This window comes from Amia ocellicauda, chromosome 14 (assembly GCF_036373705.1).
Source record: "Amia ocellicauda isolate fAmiCal2 chromosome 14, fAmiCal2.hap1, whole genome shotgun sequence".
Taxonomy (NCBI): Eukaryota; Metazoa; Chordata; class Actinopteri; order Amiiformes; family Amiidae; genus Amia; species Amia ocellicauda.
Window position 1 is genome coordinate 17,290,962 of NC_089863.1, and position 16,965 is coordinate 17,307,926.

At 41.3% G+C, this 16,965-nt stretch overlaps 1 protein-coding gene across 1 annotated transcript; it reads left to right on the forward strand.

The window, feature by feature from the left end:
* The first annotated feature begins 2,360 nt into the window (after window positions 1–2,360).
* Window positions 2,361–8,318, forward strand: LOC136767801 (GTPase IMAP family member 7). Its single transcript, XM_066721810.1, has 2 exons — window positions 2,361–3,056; window positions 5,547–8,318. The coding sequence occupies exons 1-2, from the start codon at window positions 2,624–2,626 to the stop codon at window positions 6,653–6,655; spliced, it is 1,542 nt and encodes a 513-aa protein (XP_066577907.1). The 5' UTR covers window positions 2,361–2,623; the 3' UTR covers window positions 6,656–8,318.
* The last annotated feature ends 8,647 nt before the right edge of the window (window positions 8,319–16,965 follow it).

Sequence of the window (16,965 nt, forward strand, 5' to 3'; positions counted from 1 at the left end):
ACGCCAAGTTGTAGAACCGTCTCAGAAATAAGTGGAGAAGTCGCGGAGACAAAGCAAATAGAACTTTAATCGAGCCGCTCGGAAGCTCCACTGTCAGAAATAATTCCTTCAGTGAGACTTAATGTTTACAAACATGAGTACAACTTTATAGGAAAAATGACGTAACATCTTATGGCCGTTCATCCAATCGGAAGATACAGGTCTGGGTCCGTTTACGATCTGTCCCCCCGTGAAGAGGTGATGGATACAAAAAGCAGATGTCCGTCTTTGATGTGCACTAGGAAGATGCGATCCCACGGTGGTCATTTACCTAGTGTCAATCGCTCAGTAACAGAAACATTCCTGCCTATCTTGAGAAACGATTAAGTCATAAACAAATTCACAGCAGACATCTGTAGGCTATTTCAGCACTGTGTAATCTTTCATTACTGACAGGAGATTCTAACAAACCAACCTTGTTGACCCTTTACTTGTCCTGCTAAATCTAATCTGCTCAGTCTGTATACAAACTACTTCTAATGCTAGTATTAATATAAAACATTATATAATTATCACAAAACACTTTCTTCAACATCCTATACAGAGTCTTCATCCTCCTTATCAGTTTTTTTTAAGTTCAGAACTTTTTTCAATTGCAAAAATGGTCACACTGCATTATTTCACAGAGGATGTCAGGAGAAGAGGACCCAGGTGCAGGGCTATAGCTGGTCAGGGACAGGGAGAGGATAGAGAAACAGGCTATCAGCTTTTAAAAGGGAAATCCAAGAGACGTCATCATAAAAGGCAGGCAAAAGGTCAGTCAATCAGCAAACAGAGTTCTAGGGACAATCCAGGAGTCGTAAAAAGGGCAGAAGCAAGGTCGGGTACAGAGAGCTTGCAATAGCACTGCATTAGTGTGCAGTTGTCTGAGAATCACATGTGACGCAATGGTGCACTGTGCATTGCTCTGTAATTTTATATAAAAATGGTATTCATATACATACACACGTATGTATATAAAACATTGTATTTTAAAAGTTCAAAATACTTGATTAATATAAAATTTGTAAATCTATTAAACAGGTATTGTAAGGTAAGTGCAATGTCAAGGGCAGAGATGATAATCAAGCAATGTTATGACTAAAGACCCTTTTTATTTTATAAATGCTGACATAAAAATAATATCTAAAGAAAAAAAATGTATTGTTGTAAATGGAAATAAAATTACTGTTTGTATATTTCACATACTATTCAGTCTGATGTATCCAGAACACTTTTTTATATCATCAGTGCAAGAAAATATTAAAATATAATAATAAATTGCCAGTCGTAAACTTTCACCAGTATTTTGTTTTCTTTTTCTAGGCCAAACCTGGTTGAAATAAGTAAAATATATCTGAATTACACATTTTAACAATAGATATAGATCAATTCATACTGTATTCATATATTATGGTGATAGAAAGTATAGAAATAATAGGACTACTGATAATTAAATGTAATACAATAAGGCAATGTTTGCACACACACAATTAAAACCAGATAAGTAAAAAGTAAAACATATTTTCTGATTAATAACTTCTCAAATATTGATTTGGAGGAAATGTATCAAATTAATCAACAAACAATTCTTTAGTGTGACAGAGTCAAAGTGGGATTACTAATAAAGGAAATTACTTTTCTATTAATGTAGATTAATTTAATGTATCTACTACAATAGGTTCAGGCAATGACACTATATTAATTAAAAATAAAATAAAAAAAACATGCTCTGAGGGTCGGCCTTCCCAGCCCCCTGCAGCAGAGTCAGGATTTTGTGACTGCGCTTCGTCCCAGATTGCAGGAGCCTTTTGGACTTTAAAAAGGCAGGGAAATCAGAGCTGAGATTTCAGCTAATAACAGCTCTATATAACCACCTGAAACAGCAGTACTGCTGGTAAATAGACAGCTGACGCCAAGGAACACGAGGTAGGCAGAGGATCCGACAGACTGACTTCAGTAAACCACTCAGGAATGATGAAGCTGTGAGAATAAGGGGTTTACTCACACCTGTCTCTAGCAAACCTGGTGCATCACTGATCCTATGTGAGTGACAACCCATTATATCAACAATACACCACCCTGCACTACACTGCACTATACTACGCTACACTACACTGCACTACAATACACTACACTAGACTGCACCTCTGACTTGGGGTTTGAAGTACTGTAAAAAAAAATAAGAAGAAGAAGAAGACATGAGTGTGTGTGAGTGTTTACCTCTATATTATTCTATAATATATATGCAGATAGTGGAGTTCAGTACATCAGTGCGTGCGACACTGGAGGGCGAACAGTGGCGTTTCCTATCCGGAATCAGACACCGCGCATCCTCCACCTCTCCGCCCCAGGTCCTCATGCTGTCATCATCGTGATCTCACTGAGACTCACTGATCATTTTATATATTATGTCAGTGAGTGCCAGGAGTGTCTCAAGGAGCTGTGTGGTGAGGCAGTGTACAGACATGCAGTGATTCTGTTCACCTATGCGGACAGATTGCGGGGGCAGACGGTTGAGCAGTACATTGAGATACAGGCTGGGGAGGAGAGGAAGAGGAAGCAGGGGTTCAGTGCACAGGAACAGCAGAGGAGGGAGGAAAGGATGCAGACAGGGAGACAGTATCTGCAGCAGCTGATGGAGAAGTGTGGCAACAGGTACTGTGTCTTCAACAACAAGAACATGAGCGACTGCAGACAGGTGATAAAGCTGCTGGAGACGATAGAGGCCATGATGCGAGAGAACGGAGGAGCACACTACACCTTCGACCAGTACCAGAGGATACTGCCATCCATTACAGAGACTGAACAGAGAATGAAGGAGGAGAGGAACCAGAAGAAGAGGGAGAGGAGGGAGAAGGTGGCTGAACTGCAGGAGGAGAAGAGGAAACATATAGAGCAGCTGGAAGAGAAAACTAGATTACTGGAGAGAAAGCATAATAAGCTAGAGAGACTAATCGCTGATGTGGATCATTATTACCGAGCAGGGCCAGTAGACTGGAGAGAAGAGATGAGGAAACACATCAACAGTGAAGAGAGTAAGTCACCCCAGTATATCTGCCCTCAGTTTTGTTCTGAATGAGTGGAGGAGTCATAACAGTCAATATCTGAGGGGAAATACAGACAGGCCTGTCTGTTTATAGCAAATACAGTGTGCGGTGTGGCACTCTATTGAGTGTGTAACCGACACTGCACACTAACTGTGTAGCACTTTACTGAGTGGGTAACCAACACTGCGCACTGAGCTGTATAGCAGTGTATGGTTGTGTGTGTGTTTGACCAGGCTGACTGTTTTGTGTGTGTGTTGTAGGGATGTGCATGACAATTATTTTGACTATCGATAATTACACAGCTGTTGTCGATGACTTTTCAAACAGTTGCCCACCCCCCCACCACCCATTGAAAATGAGCATCTCTGGTCTATGGTGGCTCTAAAGGTCAAAGGGAAATTAAAAAAGATGTGGTAAAATTAAAAACAATTTGGTAAGATTTAAAAAGGTGAAGAATTAAAAAAGAGGTAGTAAAATATAAAGAGGTGTGCATGTTAGAAAATGTCTGCTGGAAGTGAAAATGGGAGCCAGAAATTACATCTAGGAAGCATGTCTATGACAGGACGCCATATATAGAGAGGTCATTCTCCCAAAATACGTAACACTAGTGTTACACAAGATTTATAAATTGAAATTAAAAATCTGTTAAGTTCTAGTGTTTTTTCATCATGAAATGCCTTTTGTAATGTATGAAAAAATAAATTCATCCAGCTACATTTTGTGGTAGTGGCATATTTTTAACCCCCTTTGATTGGAACAGACATCAAATATTAGGCCTATATTGTGTTCTTGGTTGTCTGATGTGTTAATTTGAACATATCAACAACGTTTAAAAGCATCTGTGGGTGTTCATGAGATGAGAGTCTGAATTGGTGAATGTCACAAAAGGTGCATTCTGTGGACATGTTTGGTATGTGTTTAATCCTCTGGCACACTCAACATAACATTTTGTTACCTGTTTGGGTTATTTGTTTATTTATGGTGTTTTGCTGATGTAATTTTGCACAAAAAGGTGTCACAGTTAAATTGTTATCTTGCTGTAGGATGAACCCCTGACCAACTAGGTGTATTGCATGGCTCTGCAAAATGCTGTGGTAGCCGTTTTGGTTCAGGGTGCCACTCACTCTGTGTAAGTCGCCAACTCTGGATCCAGCAAAACAGCCCCAGACCATCACGCTTCCTCCTCCATGTTTGACAGTTGGTGTCACACACTGAGGAACCATCGTTTCGCCTACTCAACAGCATACAAAAACCTTGTGTGATGAACCGAAGATTTCAATTTTTTATTTATCAGTCCATAAGACCTTCTACCAGTCTTCACTAGTCCACTGGTGGTGCTTCATGGCTTTTTGGTAATTACGAAAAAAAATGAAAAAACAAGGAAGTTTTTCCAAAACAAAAACTGTGCTTTATTAGACAAACACATGAGGTACATAAACTTTCCCCTCCGTCTCTTTGTCATGCCTAACATGCACGTCTTCTCTAAGGTTAACTCCCGCTACAACTCCCCGAGTGTCGTGTCACCACTGCCTAATATACTCCCCCGGTCAAGTGACCCCCATCCTCCAATCACCACTCTCCGGCTATACCACCCCAGAAATGGGGGAAGCCGCATAACCCCAGTAACTCTTTTTTAGAAGAAAAATTTAATTAAACAGTGGAAGTGTATATTTTGTGTTTCTTACTTATCATACCATATCATGTGTAATGACTCAGAGGACAGCAGAGGTGGACCCAAGTGCAAGCTCTCCTACATAGGAATCATGGCTTACAATACAAAGGGGATATCCAAGAGACGAGGTTTAAAGACAGTCCAGGGGTCAATAGATGGGGCAAACAGGCAATCCAAAGGGGTGGTCAAAAAGCAAAGGCAGGAGGTCAGGAACACAAGAAAGTCAATAGCCAGAGATGCTTAGAAATGCTACAAGACAAGACTTAGCAGTGACTGAAGGACAAACAGGGTTTTAAGTGCAGGGCAGAGTGGAGTCAGTGGAGCTGGTGGGGAGAGGTAGAACCAATGAGTGCAGAGGGTTATTGGGACCAGTGCACATGGTATGTAGGAATGTTCATTGGATGATTGCAGGGTTAGTATTCAGGGAATGATGACCTCTGGTGGTGAACAGGGGAATTGTGGCTGACTGGTGTGACAGCATGTTTCGTACATCTTGCATACTTGTACTGTTAACATTTATTGCATAGTTTAAATGTACCCCTATGGTTTAATGTAATGGTCTGTTCCAAGCTTGCGGACACAACAGTGGCAATTGAGGGACTTTTTATGACAGTTTTGAACTTTGTTATATACAACTTTTATTTAAGTAATGGGCATTATTGAAATCAAATGTTTTAATTTAGATTTTAGGGATATCTGTAGTGTGGTTTATTATTCAAACATTGTTCTGTTCTGTTCTGTTAACATGAGAAAATAAATCGATGTGATGTGTGTGTTCACTGACAGTGTTGTGTTGTTGTTCACAGTGTGTGGCAGTGCAGCTGCAGCAGGGTCCTCTCAGCTGGGCCAGGAGAGCAGTAGTGAGATTCGCATCCTGTTGACTGGAGTCAGAAGAGCAGGGAAGAGCTCCTCAGGAAACACCATCCTGGGCAGAGAGGCATTTCACACTGAAGAGGAGGACCCTTACTGTGAATCCACAAAACGCTGTGATGCCAGAAAGGGAGAGGTTGCTGGGAGACACATTTCTATTGTTGATACTTCAGATTTATTTGATGAGGAAGGTGAAAAAGAGTTGATGATCCAGTTCTCGGCCCGGAGTCCCCATGCAGTAATTTTAGTGATCTCACTTGAAATGCTAACTGATCGCTTAATAAATAGTGATGATGATGAGATGTATGGGTGTCAGGAGCGTCTCCAGGAGCTGTATGGTGAGGCAGTGTTGAAACACTCAGTGATTCTCTTCACCTACGGGGACAGACTAGGGGGGCTGACGGTTGAGCAGTACATTGAGAAAGAGGATGAGGAGGGGAGGAAGAGGTTTCAGTGGCTCACTGCAAAGTTACAGCAGTTGGAGGAAGAGAGGATGCAGAAAGGGAGAGCATATCTGCAGCAGCTGATGGAGAAGTGTGGCAACAGGTACTGTGTCTTCAACAACAAGAACATGAGTGACCGCAGACAGGTGATAAAGCTGCTGGAGACGATAGAGGCCATGATGCGAGAGAACGGAGGAGCACACTACACCTTTGACCAGTACCAGAGTATACTGCCACTAGGGGCTGAACAGAGACTGGTGGAGGAGAGGAAATGGGAGAGGAGAAAGATGCTTGATCCGCTGGAGGAGGAGAAGAGGAGAGTCACAAAGAAGCTGGAGGAGATGAGCTGGGAATTAAAGAAGGAGAGAAATGACTTGCAGGAGAAGATCAATGAGGTGCATCGCTATTACAACTCGAAACCTTTAGACATCAGAAAACAGATCAGGAAACTTATAAGAAAGCGGATCTGTAGTGGAGTTCAAGTTAAATCCAAGTTGCATCTATCTCATTTCACAAGCATGAGCATAAAACAAACCATTAGAATTAGAATGTGGAATTGTAATGGAGTTCAATTTGATTCAGAGTCTGAGTCAAATTCCTGATACCCTGACTTCAAAACACAGTCTGAAACTAAGTACAACACCTCCCAGGATCTCCCCTGAATGCCCAGCCAGTTACAGTCAGGGCAGCACTTGCACTGCTGTTGACAGGTCCTGTAGGTTGGTGTTTGAGTTACAGGATTCAGGATTGTGAACTAATAAACCACATTCCACAATGTCAACAATTCACACTTTCCACAGGTTCTCCGGCCCACCTGCCCCACACACCCACTCTGGGGTAGGAAACTGGGAGTAGCCCGGTCACAATTCCCCCGTGATTTCCCTCGTCACCACCCGAGGTCGCCATTCACACAATTGCTTACCATTCCTCCTCATCTGCTCTATCATCTCATTGCCCCACACACTTGTTTCTAGTTTCACATGCCCTTCATGCCACTATATATTCCATTCTGCTCCCACAAGTCTTCGCAAAGTTTTGTTTATGTCCCTGTAGCAATTCCGAGCCTGTTATCTAGGCCGATCTGTTTACTGACCTTTGCTTGTTTCTACGACCCTGTCTTTTGGATTTCCCAGTATAGTTTGTTCGCTTGATCGCCTGACTCTTGCCTGCCTACTGACCACACCTCTTGCCAGACCTTCTTTGTTCTTGTTGACGGCCCTAGACCTTTTGTTTGCACGACGCTGCCCTTTCTCCGTTATTGGGTCCTGTAACCCGTCTGAAGCCAGGTGTTACAAGGCCGCTCCTACCATCCTGTATTAATAAACACACACTGCTCCCCAATCAGCCCTGCCAGAACTCCTAACACAACACACCTGGATTGTAACCAGTTATATTTGCACAGTGTTAACAAGGAGCCTACGCAGTGCAGTGATGACAGGACGCCATGCAGCCCTGCAGCATGTGTGACACCATGCCCACAGAAACACAGTTACACATACAAACGTTATGGTAACAGCTGTCATCACAAACACAGCCAGATCATGACTTTAAATCAAGTTTCTTACAAGAGATTTTCAATTTGACATCGAACACAAAGGTACTGCCAATAGCCCACAGTGGGTCAGTGCACTGTGGACTCATCCCTTCATCACCTAATTAAAGGTAATGTTTCAAGGGGTGCGTGCTCAAGAAATCGGAGGTTTAAAAATACAGCTGATTGTGTGGTTTTTAAAGGGGGAGTTTGTTAAATGAAAACCTAAATAATGTAACTTTCTATAATCCCTAGTAATTAAATTATACCAGGTAAAGAATTAATTGTGAAAACACCATATTCTATTATTTTTATTATTAACATATAATAAATAATGCATTAAATCGTATGATCTAAATATATATAAAGGGCTCCAATTTTGCGGGTTAGTGAGTGTTGTTCATGTGGTTGTTCTCTGGGTCTGCTGGGAGATCCAGTCTTGGCTTATGATATCTGTAAAGCATTTTATTGTTTTGTTTGTTTTCTCTTTCTCAGTTCAATTGAGACAGAACAATTGCTTTAGTTATCCACTTTCTATTTTTCTTTTTCTTTGTTTATTTCCTGTCCATCCTGCATAGTCAAAACTTGTTTTCAATAAAATAAAAATAATTCTTGATAGTTTTGCATGAGGGCTGGAGACCTTCCTGTTCTGTATATTGCAGAATCCTGTTTTGCAATGTTAATTTTTCTGTTAGTTTCTTAATTTACCAATTAAAAAGCTAAAATATGGCGAATATGACTTTTCATTTGTTTATGTTAATTATTGATTATAAAAATAACACACAAGTTATAAAGCACATCTGATTGTAAAAATTATATGCTACAAACTCTCAACATAACAGACCCAGTGAGTGAGTAAGACATACAGACAGACTGCCCTGCCCCCCTCCCTGACACTGATCTGCAGCCATGCTGGGATGTGGGCAGGACTCTGGACTACAGAGAAACTCTTTTCCACTTTTGATACACATTTGTTAAAAATACAAAAATCAAAGGCAAATGAAAAAATAATATACTAGTGTGTGAGAACATTTTATTGTATTAATCTATATTATATCTATGGAGATACTGGAGTTCAGTACAATAGAGTGTGTGTGATACTGGAGAAGGGCGGTGCAGTAGCGTTTCAGAGAACAGGAAGCAGACACTGAGCTCTGAGCAGCTACCAGTCTGTATGTGGTGGTTGAGGTTGTGTCTCAGGTAGAGCTGACCATGACCAGTGCTTCAGCTTTTCTTGTGGATTCCATGTAAATTATTATTTCTGTAGAAATAATGTATTTCTGTAGAAATAATAATTTACATGCAATCCACAAGAAAAGCTGAAGCGCTGGTTTGCACTGTAAAATAACCACCTGACAACTCTCGTTAAAACAACAATAATACACATTTATTAAGGAGAATCACAACACACCACCGCTCCTCACTGGTGGGCTGCAAATCGCCGCAAATTAGCGGATGAGCTTCCCGCTAATTTTACCTTATTTAGCATAACTTTGAACTTTGAACTGTACATATACCACAGTTGTGTTAAACTTTGAGGAAGTAAAAAGTTTACTTGGAGTTTGTTGCCATTATATAAACGCAAAGAGAAAACCAACAGATGTGGTTGTATCAGCTGCAGAGGTCGATTCTAGACCAGTTTAAGAGTGAGTCTGTTGTTATGATGTGGTTTGCTGTAAAGCTCTGAGGTTCAGAAGAGGTGACCCATGATGAACTGTTGCTGTTGTTGTCGCTGTCCGGCCCACAGTGTTTACCTGAGTCACTCGAGTCGCACTCGAGTCACTAAAGAGCATAAAACAACTGTCAAGTGTACGAAATGCATAGAAAATCCTATTGTCAGACTTTCATGTGGTTTTAACATGGAGCCAGAGGCACACAATATATTTTCTCTAGCCAGGCAGCATGTAAAATAACACTTTGTGTGCCTGATCCAACCCTGGCAAGCATCAGCACTTATGTCATCATAGACAACCTCCATGGCATCAAGGAGGGCAGTCTGCACATGGGGACAAAGGTCGTATACTTTCCAATGCCAGGCAGATAAAGAAATCTTCGATGGCATTGAGGAATGGGGAATATGAAGACCTTCAACATATGGGGATGGGCTTGGAACCATTCTTGCACCTGGACACTGTGGTGGAACCTTACATTGTCCCAGATGATGACATATTTGTAATGAGTCCCCTCACCTGCAGCATCTTATTCAGCCCATCAAGAAACACCAGAAGACTGTCAGTGATGTAAGGACCAATAATGGCATGGTGATGTATCACTCCTTGTTGACCAGTTGTGACACACATAATGATGTTGCCCCCACACTGCTCAGGATCAACAGTTCCTGGGCACAACTTCTCTGCTTTGTGAGGTTAAAACCTGCTTCATTAACAAACACATGCTCCAGATAGCACTGGAATCAATCTCTATGATTCTCTGCAGAGATAGTGGATCACAGCATGAGCATTACAGCACATCATGTACAGTAGAATACTGTGTTATAGGCTACATAAGGTAGATATATTGTATTAGATGGATTAGAAGGCTTTTGGTCATGTTCGCAGTACTGTACAATACAGTAATGCATATGTACAAATATTGTGGCAAAGCTTTACAATCCTGAGCATACTGGCAATGTATCTCCTTCAACCTCTCAGTGTTCCAGTCATAGGGGACTCTGTACACTTGTTTCATTCTTATATCATGTTTTTGAAGAACCCTGTCTATGGTTGCTATGCTGACTGTAGGTATGTTGGCAAATGTTTGATCATATGCAATTATCTTTTGCTTGATCTTCCGAAGACAAATTACATTGTTCTCCCGAACCATGTCAACTATTGCAGTTTCTTGTCCTTCTGAGAAGAGTCTTCTTGAATTCTAGAACAACAGCAAAAATGTTCTCTGTATTAACAACACTAGAACGGACAGTTGTCCAGCAAGACCATATAAGTCAAACATTTTGATTTACAGTACAGCACATACTGTAATGTAATTTGCTTTGTATATTGGAACCAATAGAATAGTTTCACAAGTCTCCAAAGCAATGGTTTAGAGGTTTATTTACCGGCTCTCCCTCTTGAAGATTCAGATGATTGAGCTTACAGTAGGTCTGGACAGATCTGGCTGAACACATTGACCAGCTTCATTCATGGTCAGTCCATGGTTTATTATTATTATTATTATTAGTAGTAGTAGTAGTAGTAGTAGTAGTAGTAGTAGTAGTAGTAGTAGTATTTATTTATTTATTTATATATTAGCAGACACCCTTATCCAGGGCGACTTTAATGTTTATGATATGGTCAACTATTGTTGCTCAAATCTCATCAGATATGGCTCCTGATCTTGTTCCTCCCTGATGGCCTCGTCCACCTCTTCCTCCTCTCAAGTGTACCCTTCATCTCCTTCTCCCAGCTTCCATCGTGTCTGTCTCAAAAGAGGGTACCAATAGCCCACTACTCATTATATAGTGCTGATTGACCAATACTGATTGGACAATTTATCATTTTTTGCCCTTGCATTTGTTTATTGACTGAGCAGCTTCAATTTGACACATGGTTTTACCAAAGTGCAAACAAAACACTTGAACATTTTGTATTCATTGATGAAATTTGTATTTACATTTTTACAAAACAATGTCAAGGATATGCTATCTAAGTACAATGCAAGAAAATGATTAAAAGTTTTGTAAATGGATTTAGGAATATGATCATTGCTTTTATGCTGTAGATTCTCATATCTCCCTTTTTGAAAAATGCTTGTACGAAGCTGCTGTGTTGGTTATAAGGAAAGGTGATCTAATCAAGGAATTTGGAGGTGGAGCCTGGATGAACTCATCCAAGAAGGTTTCATTTGTGAATGTTGTCGGCATGTTGAGGTCCTAGAGATCAGAGTCCATGATCTTGAGGCTCAGCTTGCTGTATTACTCTATTAGTGATATGGAATTAGTCAATCAGCCCATTAGAGAGATGGTGTGCACACCAAAATCTAGGGAGGTTCAGCCCTTAGAGCAGGACAGCGTAGAGAACTGCTGGGTTACAGTAGGTCGTAACCACAGAAAAGGGTGAGCACACCCATTTGAGACAACCCAAGATCTAGAAATGCCCAACAGGTTCCAACTGCTGGACACCGAGTTGGACAGTGACAGCTCAGATGGTGACGGGAGGGCAGTTGAGCAGCAGAGCACCATGGTGCCAACTCCCCCCCAGGAGAGGGAAGTAGTTATAGCAGGAGATTTAATCCTTAGAGGCATAGATCACACAGTGTGTTCTAGTGATAAGGAGACCTGCATGGTATCTTGCCTCCCTGGTGCTCAGGTTGCAGATCTCCCTAAACTAGCAGACGGGCTACTGGCCAAAGCCGGGGGGAATCCACTGGTCATGGTCCACATTGGAACCAATAACATAGGAAAAGGTAGGACAGAGGTTCTGCAAGACCAATTTAAAGAGTTAGGTAAGAAACTAAAGAGCAGAACTTCCACGGTAGTTTTCTCTGAAATACTTCCGGTACCACGTGCATGGCCAGGGAGACAGGCTGAGATTAGAAAGTTTAACACGTGGCTGAAATCTTGGTGTAGGGAAGAGGGTTTTAGGTTTATGGAGCATTGGTCTTTCTTCTGGGATAGATGGGATTTGTACATACCGGACGGTCTACATCTAAACAGAAGAGGGGCTAATGCATTGGGAGAGCGTACAGTTAGGTCCATAAATATTCGGACAGTGACACAATTGTCATCATTGTGGCTCTGTACACCACCACAATGGATTTGAAAGGAAACAATATGTGCTTTAAGTGTAGACTTTCATCTTTAATTTGAGGGTAGGTACATCCAAATTGGGTGAAAGGTGTAGGAATTACACCCATTTGTATAGGTAATCCCCCCAATTTTAGGGGCTCAAAAGTAATTGGACAAACTAACATCATCATTAATTAAATTTTGAGTTTCAATATTTGCTTCAAAACTCATTGGACGGCGCTTCACAGTGCAGATGGACAATGACCCAAAGCATACTGTGAAAGCAACCCAAGACTTTTTTAAGGCAAAGAAGTGGAATGTTATGCAATGGCCAAGTCAATCACCTGACCTGAATCCAATCGAGCAGCATTTCACTTGCTGAAGGCAAAATGCCCCAAGAACAAGCAGGAACTAATGACAGTTGCAGGTCAGGCCTGGCAGAGCATCACCAGGGAAGAAACTCAGCGTCTGGTGATGTCTATGGGTTCCAGGCTTCAGGCAGTCATTGACTGCAAAGGATTTGCAACCAAGTGTTGAAACTCACAATTTAATTCATGATTATGTTAGTTTGTCCAATTACTTTTGGGCCCCTAAACTTGGGGGGACCTCATATAAAAATGGGTGTAATTCCTACACTGTAACTACCCTCAAATTAAAGATGAAAGTCTACACTTAAAGCAGATCTTGATTGTTTCCTATCAAATCCATTATGGTGGTGTACAGATTCAAAATAATGACAATTGTGTCACTGTCCAAATATTTATGGACTTAACTGTATGTCATGCTGCTCTCCTGTATCTGATATCGGGGACTGTGGGGATGAATTGTCCTCCACAGCAACACTTTCACACAAAACATCCGACCCAGTAATATGGCTTTCACTGCCATTTGCCATTGAACGCCAGTCGTTTAAATCAGTGAAACACCTGGTGTGACGTCACACACTCTTGGTCTTCCAGGGAACAGGAGTAAAGGATTTTTTAAATGGTCTAATATTTTTTTTCCATTTCATAAGCAACGAATAAAACTTTTAAGACATATTTAGAAAGTATAGGTACAGCTTTTAATGTAAAAAAATGATGATACCCCACCTTTAATGAAACCAGGACTGACACATCTTCCTGTTTGTACTTTGCTGTTTATGCAGTGCTGGCCCTAGTCTTTTGGGGGCCATGGGCGAGATTTGATTGTGGGGCCCCCCACCTCACAGCAAAACATTTAATTGGTTTCCATCTTTATGATGGAGAGAAAATGTTTAGCTAAAACTAAAAGACACACAAACATTTCAATAGTGCGTATCACAGAACATTTATTGCACTTTAACATACACTGTACATATTGAACAAATAGATTTAGTAATGAATACACATGTAAATAGTACACTTTGCACATTGAAATTATAACAATAACTAATACAGAGTTTAGGTAAAAAACACCAACAACAAAAATACTCAGTACTGCAGAGTGCACATTAATAAACACTAATAAAATGAAATAATACATACAAATTGGAATGTTGCAATGTGCGATAAGCCAATAGTAACACAATTGCAATATTGCACCAAATGGAATATATTGAAGAAAAAAAAACATCCACATAAAAACATACAATATTTGTGCATGTTGTAATGGATAAATGCCAGAAGTGACAGTTGTTGCTGTTTAATTCTGTCAAAACTGGAGACGCCTAGATTTCCTTGAGGCAATCATCACATCATAAGAAAAGTGTTCACTGACCTAATAGTCCACATAAGTGCTCCTGAGACATGGTGGACCTGAGGTAGGTTTTGATTAGTTTCCGCTTTGAAAAGCATGCTAATCAACATTTGATGAATCACAGAAACAGTTCTTAAGACATTTTTAATCTGTCCATCACAAGGATTTTTGAAGCCGACACTTTGTTGTCCACTGGTCTGCATCTAAAGACACACTTCTCTGTCCTTACCAATTAACTGACTCCCTCTCCCTAATTTGGCCAGACTCGGCAAAAGCAGTCAGGGTGTGTTGCAGATTTTGAGCGGACAGATGAGACATTGGAGCTCAGTTATGACACTAGACTCTAGAGTAAAGTCTGACCTCCTGGTGCTATGAACACATTTCAACTCAAGATCTTCCCATATCAGTATAGTTTCTGTTCCTTGCTTTTACACTTTTCTTTTTGTCTGAGTCACTGATCTCAATTTAGTTCAAAGGGTATTCATTTATGTTTACAATGTATTTAAAAGGTATTTGTATAACATGAATGAAAACTGCTTTGCTCATAAAATGGTCTTATTGTCTATTTCCATTGATCCAGAAGGACGGTGCTGTCGGCTCTTTCCTGTGCTGCCCTGGACAGAGAGGGTCCGCTGGGGTCAGAGAGAAGGAAGCTCCACTCTGAGCTGATTGACAGCTGGGCAGGAGCAGTGTCTGTCCCTGTCATGGCACCATCTAGCACTTCCACTGTCCCCCACTAGATGTCACCATCACCTTGCCTTATCAATCAACATTCCTGTAACCCTTGTGCAATTCTGCAATCACCCTCTCGTCCCATTCACCCTGCACTTCTCAACCTGGTTTTCCTTTCCACAATAAAACCCCTTACTGTCTCCCACTCTTCGCGAAGATTTGTCAGTTCACGCAACATTTCCAAGCATTCTCTTTGAGCCTTGTTTAGCCTTTGAATCATCGACCCCTTGCTTTACCTCCCGACCACGACTTTGGACTTTCCTCTAACTCTGTTTGCCTGATCGCCTGACCCTTGCCTGTGACCAGGACCACGTCTTTGATTGCCCTTGATTGCCCTGTTCTACTGTGGGTATCCGACCCACGCCTGATTGACCACCTCTACCAGCACTGCAACTGGGTCCCCTGTTCCCGTGCCCCGCGGTATGTTACAGTCCCACAGAGCTGACAGCTTTATCGGTTCTTTTCTTCTTCCCTCAAGCATGTCGGTCTTGGTGATAGACAAGGAATGTTACTTATGGTTTTCAGTCTACAGTGGTAGTGGCTCTGATGTAGACTGGACACTGGTCTCCCACTGTCCCTCGGACCCTCTGCCTCATTCTGGGGAGGCTGGTAGAATCCCATGGTGCCGTCAGCACACTGACTGTGACCACAACTGACGACGCCAGTCTTCCCTGTATAAATCAATCAATAATTAAATAAATAATACAAAAAACATTCACATGTCGACCCAGACAGTGGGCTCAGACTGGAATTGAGCTGGGGTTCACAGTGGTGACAGCAGGGACACGTGGACAGTGTTTACCGTGGCTCTAGAGACCATAGGAGCTCAAATCTACATTTTATCATCTGACTTTTTTTTTGTCTTAAAGTGTTTGTTAAATTAGTTTCTGCATAATGTTGGGGGGCACTTTATATGATTTATAGTGTTTAAATAGAAGCACAGGAAACAATCTCCTAATAAAACACATTGGGGGATCATTAAGAATTTCCAAGAAAGTAGAATATTGTAGCATCTCATGTTTCTTTATTGAAAACACTGCAGGATGCAGTATTCTAGGAGAACCAGACTCAACTGAGTCTATGTCTAGATTATGACAGGATAACTTAACTGAGTAATGCTCTCCAAGGAAGGCTGGCTCTCGGGGCTGAACTCTTCTTCACTGCTCCCCCCCCTCCCCCCCCATTCCAGCCAATAACACAGCCCTGTTTTCCCACCAAGGGTAGATAGCATGGCAACTTCCTTCTCTATCACAGACACAGCACAGTCATTCATTGAAGTCTGATGGCCTGACTCCCTGCAATATTGTTTATTGTCTCAATACTTTGGATTTGGAAATTTCAAAAAATAGTCTGGAATTACAATATGAATCCCTCGTGTTATTTTTTGAATACAGGTCAAATCTCATTACAACCAACTTTGGGTGGGTAATTGGAGTGTTTAATTGTTTTTCATAGTATTGAAGATGTACTATTACTACTGGCCATCTGCTGGGACTTGGAAATATTTTTGTTATGGTCAGATTTTCGCTTGGTCAGATTATGGTCAGATTAGTTGCAACAAGATTCAACCTGCATGATGAACTTTCCTATTTTAAAGCAACAGTGTCTCTGGTGTTGCTACAGGTTTGTCTGAGCTGCTCTACCTGTCTGTTCAGGTAGAAAGTAAAACACTCAGTTCTCAGTAAAAACACTCACTGCACCTGCAGCTGTGAACACTGGGTCAGGTTACAGCTCCCTCAGATGGAGGCTTAAACAGAGGATCAGTCTGTGTCTCCCATCAGCCGTAACTGTCTCTCCAGAGCAGGTCTGACGCCGGGACTCAGGGACTGATCCAGTGGGTAACAGTGTGAGTTGATTCTGAAGACCTGTCAGAGGGAGGACTGGAGCTGCTGGGGGCGTCTGACAGAGACACACGAGGTGAGCACAGTCTGAGTGAGGTTTCATTACAGCTCTCTATGGAAACACTGTGGGCCTCACTGGAGAAGAACAGGAAATAGTTGCAATAGATTACATTTGGCTATGATGCTATGATATAATTATATAATTTTGTCTTCGGAATCAGTGCTGTTTTCTTATTACTCTTATGTTGACAAAAGATGTGACCATATCCCTTTTCCCACATCTCTGTAGACCAGTGCCTATGGTTTTTGAATTATTTATTAACACATTCTAAGCAATACTATTAAATTATTATTCATTATAAAGGG

Bases quoted from the DNA above. Each gene is read 5' to 3' on its own strand.
- LOC136767801 (XM_066721810.1), top strand. From the start codon at position 2,624: ATGCAGACAGGGAGACAGTATCTGCAGCAGCTGATGGAGAAGTGTGGC. The intron at 3,057-5,546 runs GTAAGTCACCCC...TGTTGTTCACAG, and splicing joins ACACATCAACAGTGAAGAGA to TGTGTGGCAGTGCAGCTGCA.